This window comes from Phoenix dactylifera, chromosome 15, assembly GCF_051530095.1.
Source record: "Phoenix dactylifera cultivar Ajwa chromosome 15, Ajwa_hap1_PhDact_Kaust_v1.1, whole genome shotgun sequence".
Taxonomy (NCBI): Eukaryota; Viridiplantae; Streptophyta; class Magnoliopsida; order Arecales; family Arecaceae; genus Phoenix; species Phoenix dactylifera.
Window position 1 is genome coordinate 16,157,768 of NC_143204.1, and position 8,188 is coordinate 16,165,955.

Sequence of the window (8,188 nt, forward strand, 5' to 3'; positions counted from 1 at the left end):
AAGCCATTTATAAATATCATATTGTAATGCTAAAAAAGAGAAACCTTTTGGCAAATCAATCAAACCGGTTTAACTTCATCTTTATATTTTAAGTTATCCTTCCTTTAACTTTTGATTGTATGCTTTATTTTTTCGGTAAGATTCTAATTTATCCATAGCAGTAGTAATAGAGTACCTCATAGTCCCTGCTATACCCTATTATTTCTCTCCCAAATAGACAATGTGATGGTGGCAAGAGCCCTTAAGGCTAAGACATTTGGATTCATGCTACCATTATTATCCTCCTTTTATCTCCTTTCCAGCTAATCTGATGTCGGCAGTATGTTCATACAATCACTCAACTTAGTTGCTAGGCCCGTTACCAATCTCCACCAGCAAATAGGGCAAACAATTGGCCGTGGATTTTTGCAATCCATCAAACTCTAAGGCAACCATCTCAGCCACTTCCCCTTGGGTAGTGGTTCCCATGCTAGTTTTCCCTCTGACCATAGCTTCCTCATCAACATGAGAATTGAGATAGGGATGAAGACTTGCTGATACTAGTCTTGCCCTTAGAAGCCTAGTCAGCTGATGGATCCTCCTCAACAACTTGGACTCGAATTTTGGGAGGAGAATTGGAGCCACTTGGTTGCTTAGAAGCCAAATTCTTTTCTCCTGAGGCACAAGGCTAAGGAGATTGTTAACAGCTCGTTAGGCACAACGCTCTTCTTTTCTTAGACACCCTCTTGACCGGGATCCAATCCCTTCCAGCTTATTTTTTAGCTATATATTTCTTTTCTTAGGCACAACATTTGGTTCGATCCGCTTGGAGGCCTGGGTTTCGGCCCACCTGCATGGGCCGTGAGGTTAACCCCTAATTTTAAAAAGAAAGAGAGAGAAAAAACTACTTCGCTGCCACACTTCGCTCCCTCTCCCCTCGCCCAATCCGCCATTTCCTCTCCGCCAAAACCCTAACGCTCCCCCTTGCGGGCGCGCACCGGAGCTCGGAGCTCGTCCATGGCGGGGAAGACGGCAATCCTGGGGCGAGCCCATGCCCTCTTACACAAAACCCTAGGCCCTAGTACCCCCTTCCGCGCCGCTATCTCCACTTTGCCCCTCCTCTCCCAGGAGCCCCAGCTCCAGGAACCTCCCTCCTCCACCTCAGCCACAGGCGGCGCCGCCTCCCCGCTTCCCCCGAACCCCTCCACGGGGAGCCCCTTCTACCAGGAGAACTGGCGCGTCCCGAACCCCGGACCCGCCCCTGTGCTCGGCGGTCAGTCCCTCGTCCCCCTGGGCGGCTCCGCCACCACCCGGATAATGGCCTACTCCCAGACCCTCGACATGGCCAGCCTGATGAACGTCTTCGCTGACTGGATGACGTCGCAGCGGTGGTCGGACCTCAAGCAGCTGTTCGAGTTTTGGATCCGGTCGCTGGATGCCACCGGGAAGCCCAACAAGCCAGACGTCCACCTCTATAATCACTACCTGAGGGCCAATCTCATGATGGGGGCGACCGCCGGGGAGCTGTTGGATCTGGTGGCCCAGATGCAGGAGTACCAGATTGCGCCGAACACTGCCTCGTACAATTTGGTGCTCAAGGCCATGTTCCAGGCTAGAGAGAGTGAGGCAGCCGAGAAGTTGGTCGACCGGTGAGATATAATAGCTTTGCTTACCCTTATTCTTTTGTTCAGCGGAATTTGGTTTTTGTTTGATTTCTGTTGTAAATTCTTAGGCATGGCTTGGAAACATTTCTTTTTATTTTAGTGTTGATTGAGTTGCTGTCTATGCTTTTCGCTACCAATGATTTTTCCAGCAATAGAATTCATGTAAAGTTGATGACTTAGCTGTTTCAGTGCATTTTTTGCATGCTATTTACACTTGATAGTGATGAAAAGAGGGGGAAAATGACTCTTTTATTTAGTGTCTCCCTCGCATTTATAATGCTTTATAGTGTTTTGTAGGATTAGTCAATTGCTTGGCTTGTTGTTGCTAGCAGGGGCAGCTTATTTTGATCAAGGTTTCTTGAATTGATTACCACTTGATTCAGTTTATGTTATTCTGTAATTTCTGTTGAAGTGGGCTTTCACCATGTATAGAAAACGAGCTCTGTTGCAATGTTGGTTCGGGGTTTGGAACTGAGGATAAATTTATTTTAATTTGGAAGAGTTTTGATGTGATTTCTCATAGGATACTTATTTGTGGGCTCCAAGTTTCTTTTTTAGATGTTTTGGGTAACTTCTAAGTGGAATCCTTCACTTCGGTACTTGAAAATTTAAGATGTAAATATATTACCTAAACTTTGCTATGTACCTTGGAATGCTTCAGGGTACAAAAGTCGATGCTATATGAAGTTGAGATCTGAAACTCAAATCAGCTTCTTCCTAGCATATTCTGGATGCCACTGAAAGAAATTATGCATTAGATACAATGGCAGTTGGGCTCAGGTTGTTATGCTTCTATTGTTGTTACTATTATTAGTGAGCTGGAATGAATTTACTCATTATACATCAATTAAATAAAATAATTTTATGAAAATAATAAAAGATAAAATGATTTGATAAATTTGAAGAAAGTGGGAAAAAGGATGAAATAGTTATGTTAGTGAACAACAAAAATAATGATGGGTGGAAAAGGTTCAAGTTAACCTGTAATTTGATATTCATGAGGGGTTTATTCATCTTAGAGTCGGTTATGTCAGATGCAGGTGGGATCACAAAGGGTGTTGTAGTGTTGTGATGCAATTAGTTTTTCATGCTGGAATATGTTAGCAAGTGTTTTCTATGCTTGTCTGTATTTAGATGAAAGCTACTAGGTGGATTCAAGGGATGAGTTTAGTTTTTATGGCCCTATAAGTTGAATTAACAATGTTATTTGTGTAGATTGTTCTGTAAATTAAATAGGATAATACATGCTGATTGAGGGCATCTTTTTGTATGGTGCAAATTGTGCTGCCAAATTCTTTTGGGAGTAGTAGGTAATAACCTATAATAACCCTGTATTATCCTAGTCAATCATTTTGTTAAGTTGGCAGATTAAACAGATGCCTTCTTTTGAATGGTTGACAATTGACATTCCTTGATATTTTTATATTTCTGGGTGCTGGGACTGGTTCTTCAAAATATATAAACTATCTCAAGGGTTCTTCAAAAGATTTAAAATTATAAATCAAGAAATGTGTTCTTTACAAGATGGTGATATGGGATATTAAAATCCCATACATAGTAAATGTTCAAGTAGAGGACTTAAGGAGATGGGGTGTCATTAAGCTTGCCATTGTGACACAGCCCAAGATGGATCATTTGGAAACCATTCAATTATGCCATCAATTAAGAGATGTTCTTTTTGAAGGAATAATCAATGCAACATTTTGAACCCCATGAAAGCTTTTGGATCCTTTTGGAACTCTGGAACATTTGAGTGTGATAGGAAAAACAACTGTACTCTTTTGATCCTCATAAGGAAGTAGAGGTACCATGTTATCTTTTGCCGCTTTACATTTTAGAGATTGTACACAGATTAGTAGATAAAACTGGTTGAGTGCTTCATATTAGATGAGGGTGACCAAAAAGGAGAGATTGAATAATACATAGAAAATCCTAATGCATCTTAAAATTTTTTACTATGATTCTCCAACCTGATGACATCTATCAAATATCAATCATCTTCATTTCTAGTAATAAAATACTCTGGAAGAAAATACAATGTTACATTAAGACGTAATTGCTTACTGACCTATCTAAAATAAGTTAATAACTTACGCATACAATTCAACAAAATATATAGCAGTCAGTGTATGCAGATTAGTTCAGGAATGATGTTAGTCACGACCTAGGCAATGTCACCGTGTGCAGGTTGAGCAATGATGAAGATTACTCAGGTAGTATGGATCATAATTGGGAGAAAGGTTGACTAGTTTATGGCTGGTGAGGATAAATTGTATAAAGGAAAAGGATATCCAGACCTTATCAAAATTGTTGTCAGAGAATTTTAAGACATAGCAACCACAAGAAGGGAGTTAATTCTTAATCAGTGGAACAAATTTGTGTATCAAGTAGAAGCATTTAGAATTGATTAACTCTCTCTCTCTCTCTCTCTCTCTCTCTCTTTCTATCCTTTTCTATTGTTGAGGGGTGGGGGGGTTAGCATCTGCATTTTACCTTTGCAAATGACCGTTTATTGTTTGACTTCAGGATGCTGCAGACAGGCACTTTGCCAGATGATGAATCATATAATTTGGTTATAGGTCTTCTGATTTTAGTGAATCAGATTGATTCTTCCTTAAAATATTTAGATTTGACCCTGAAATCGGGTTTCATGGTGTCATCGAGCATTTTTTCGGATTGTGTACGGAGCTGTGTTAATGCTGGGAGATTGGATGCATTGTCATCTATCATAGAGAAATGCAAGGTACAAACCAAGTTAGTTTGTTTAGTTTTAAGCTGAAAATGCTGATTGATGAAAATGCACTAGAATTTCATTGTTCTTGATTAAGATAGTCTTCTGTTTCACTGGATTTTAGACTGCCATGATGAATTGGGCTGGCATCATCCTTTCACCAAACTAGTCGTCTTCAAATCAACTTTCAATCTGTTATCAGCTACATTATTGCTGATACTGACTTTTTTTCTGTTTGCTGATCTTACAGATGACAGACCAAAACAAAGCCTTATGCCCTGGTTGGAACTTATGCAACTACATTGCTGATGTTGCATTGCAAGCAGATAATAGCAAATTGGCGTACTTCTCCTTGGAATTTCTGGCTCGATGGATTGCTCGTGGTGAGAATGCTAGACCACCTGTTCTTCTTTCTGTGGATGAAGGGTTAGTCGTGTCAGCTCTTGGTACTGCTGGTAGAACATACGATTCTACCCTTCTAGATGCTTCTTGGTCAATTTTGCGGCGTTCCTTGCGTCAGAAAAGGGCCCCCAATCCAGAATCTTACCTTGCAAAGATATTTGCACATGTATCATTGGGAAATCTGCAACGTGCTTTTAGTACCCTCAATGAATTTGAAAATGCATATGGGAATTCTGGGGAAGTTGATCAGCAGCTTTTTTCTCCTTTTACTTCTTTATATCCACTGGTTCTTGCTTGCTGCAAAAATGGCTTCTCGACATTGGACTCGGTATGCTTGCGGTATATTAAATATTGTGTCATGCTTTCAGAACCTGGGCATGTCTTTAATCATAAGGAAGTTTTTGCCATGATGCACGTTGTCACCATGCTCCCTGCGTTATTCACTTGTAAATGCTAAATTTGGTAATGAAGGTAATGATGTCAAAGCTTAAATAATAAATACACACATATAATATCATAATAAAGAGTTGTACTGTTTTTAGTTGTGCCTTCAACATTACCACTGAGTTATGAGTCATATAATGTAACAATACCCAGAGGCAGAGTTGGAATATTTGTTCTTCACTGCAATAAATAAGCCTTGGTAACTTTACAACCACCCTAATTAATTTGTGTCTGGTTTAGGTCTTCTTTTGCGTTTTCATTGCTGTCTATAACACACTGTTGTTAAAGTTCTAGTGATTTTTATGTATTATTTTAACAACTTTTTTTTGTACCCAATTCATAATGTTTCTCATGTATCCAAATTCATGATTTGTTATTCTGCAATATTTCTGCAAAACCATCTTGGAATTATGATGCGTGTGCCCAAGTTTGTCGTTAATCGCTACATAGTTAATGTTGACTCCCAAGCTTGTCGCTAACCACTACATAGTCTACACTGACAGTTCTAGGAGTATTGTTGTTAAATTATGGTTCATTTACATTGTGTTTAATCAGTGAATTGGATCTTATTAGCTCTTTATGTCATGCAGTGTGAGATTATTATTGTGTTGGTCATAGATGAGTTTCTTCATTAACTCTATTGGTTAAAATCATTCAGGTGTATTTTCAATTGGAGAATTTGAGCCGTGCAGATCCCCCTTACAAGTCTGTTTCTGCTCTCAACTGTGTGATATTAGGTTGTGCAAACAATTGGGATCTTGACCGGGCGTATGAGACTTTTGAGGCCATCACTGAAAAGATGGGATTAACACCTGATATACATTCTTATAATGCTTTAATGCGTGCATTTGGAAAGCTCAAGAAGGTTAGGATCTCTAAGTTCTTTCTAAATACATTTTCGATATTTTAATTTGTTGAAATGTTTGTCCCTGAAAATTTCAATATTTACTGTGGCAGACAGCTGAAGCTTCGAAAGTCTTTGAGCATTTAGTAAGCTTAGGTGTTAAACCAAATGCAACAACATATTCATTGCTTGTTGATGCACATCTTGTCAATCGAGATCCAAAAGCTGCTTTAGCTGTAACTGATGAAATGGTACAATGTCTCGTTGAGTATTCAGTTGGCTTGTCAAATATTGTGTTGGTCTCTTTTTTCACAAATGAACTAATGTTTTGGGATGATTGCTTATTGGACAGGTTGAGGCAGGATTTACACCTACTAAAGAGATGTTGAAAAAGGTGCGAAGACGCTGCTCTCGAGAATCAGACTTTGATAATGATGAGCATGTACAGTCTATAGCTCAAAAGTTCAAGATCCGAATGGGTGGTGAATTTCGTAGAGAGATGCTATACAACCTGGAGTACAGCACTGATTATTAGAAAGAGGTAGCTCTCCTAGTATCACTTCTAAGCTCATGAGTCCATCATTTGAACAACCATACCCCCCCTCCCCCCTCCCCCTCTTCCTTTTTACTTTGCCATTTTTTCTCTTTTTCTTTGATCTGGTGGCTACAAAAATCAACCGACATCATCAGTCTTCGGAGATCAAGAACATTGTTTGACAATACAACAGCCAGCCATCTCAGCCACAGTTAACTCCGACATGCTATCACCCAGCAGTTTCATTTTCCTCCACTGAATCTGATCATTGTGTTGTTGCATTTAACATCGGATACTCCAGTCATATCTAAAAGCCAATAAGAGCAAGGTGAACAACCATCATTTAGCTCTTTATATGTCATAATGGTATTTGTTTTCAGCTAGCCAGCTTTTCTTGCTACTTTGCTGTGATTGCTGCTTGGTTTTTGGATTCCATTGAATATCAGGTCTTCAATCAAATTGGGAAATTATAATATTATTTTTTTTAATTTTACCAGGCTGCTCCATCTGTGAACCGGCTGCCGGTGAAATGCAACCATCCCAGTCTGTACATTACTTATTTGTAAGCAATTTTGACCAATATTTGTAGAGAAATGTATAGGATCGTGAACAAATTTTATCGGTTTGTTTCCCTTTAATTATTACCCAGCCTCCGGAGTTGTGTTGAGCTTTTATTTAGTAGTTTATCTGGGCCATTTGGATGAAACCAGATGCTAGGATTTCAGAATAAAGACAATGTTCTCAAGATCAGAAGGAATCATTTGCTTAACAATTCTGGGGTGCTTCACCTCTTGTTACTACTGATACTCTGGGTTTGTCCATCTATCTAAAAAATGTTTTTTTGCTGGAAATTTTTTCCTGCATTGTGTATTACTGCCCTGAGATATGGACTAAACTTTGTATGAATATATAGTCCTTCAAAATCTTAATGGTGTCCCTCTTCTGAAGCAGAGTTCCCATCTGTTGGCTTTTGCGTTGTTCAGCAATTTAGAACTACTAAATTTTGTCGTCGGTATTAGATGCTAGATCCATTTGAATCTTATCATTTCAGCGTATCAATGCAATCCAGCTGAAACTCACACCAGAGAAAAGTGATGAATATTTGTTTAAGTTGGATTCTATTATATTAAATTACTCCATAAACATATCAAAGTTCACATTTTGGAACAAATGGTATCTTGCAGCCATTTCACTTATGAGCTTAACCTTCAACGAAACATGAGAAAGCCAATTAAAGCAGTAAGCCAGAGCAGAACGCATGGCCAGTGTGACATAAATGGATGCGACTCTTGTGATGAATTCTGGGGTAATTCACCCATCTAAGGTGAGCTGTTTGAGCAATATGAGGTTTAAGTTACCATCCAATGAGATACAACTATTGAACCTTGGTTTGCTCTGGTACTGCTTTTCTTTTTTGTTGGTTCATGAAATATGTTTGAAGGGCTAAGATTGAACAAACCAGCTGGGTGGTATCTCATATTTTATCGGAGATGCTAATTATAAGTAGAGTTCTATTGTTTTCTTGATGGAAAAGAAGATTCTATTGTAAATAGACGAAGATCAGACCCAAGACTCTTCTCTGTCTACAG

General features: G+C 39.2%; 1 protein-coding gene across 3 annotated transcripts; it reads left to right on the forward strand.

Moving 5' to 3' along the window:
* Positions 1–668: 668 nt before the first annotated feature.
* LOC103708246 (pentatricopeptide repeat-containing protein At1g26460, mitochondrial-like) lies at positions 669–7,522 on the forward strand. 3 transcript variants are annotated; one of them, XR_005509707.3, is made up of 7 exons: positions 669–1,628; positions 4,170–4,386; positions 4,625–5,104; positions 5,879–6,085; positions 6,178–6,315; positions 6,417–6,927; positions 7,097–7,522. XR_005509707.3 is itself a non-coding variant. In XM_039121889.3 (7 exons), the coding sequence occupies exons 1-6, from the start codon at positions 997–999 to the stop codon at positions 6,597–6,599; spliced, it is 1,857 nt and encodes a 618-aa protein (XP_038977817.3). In that variant the 5' UTR covers positions 669–996; the 3' UTR covers positions 6,600–6,605; positions 7,097–7,522. The 3 variants fall into 3 exon arrangements, 2 of the variants coding, with proteins under 2 accessions (XP_038977817.3, XP_088567716.2); XM_039121889.3 differs by having other exon boundaries at positions 6,417–6,605; XM_088711590.2 differs by having other exon boundaries at positions 6,417–7,522.
* Positions 7,523–8,188: the final 666 nt, after the last annotated feature.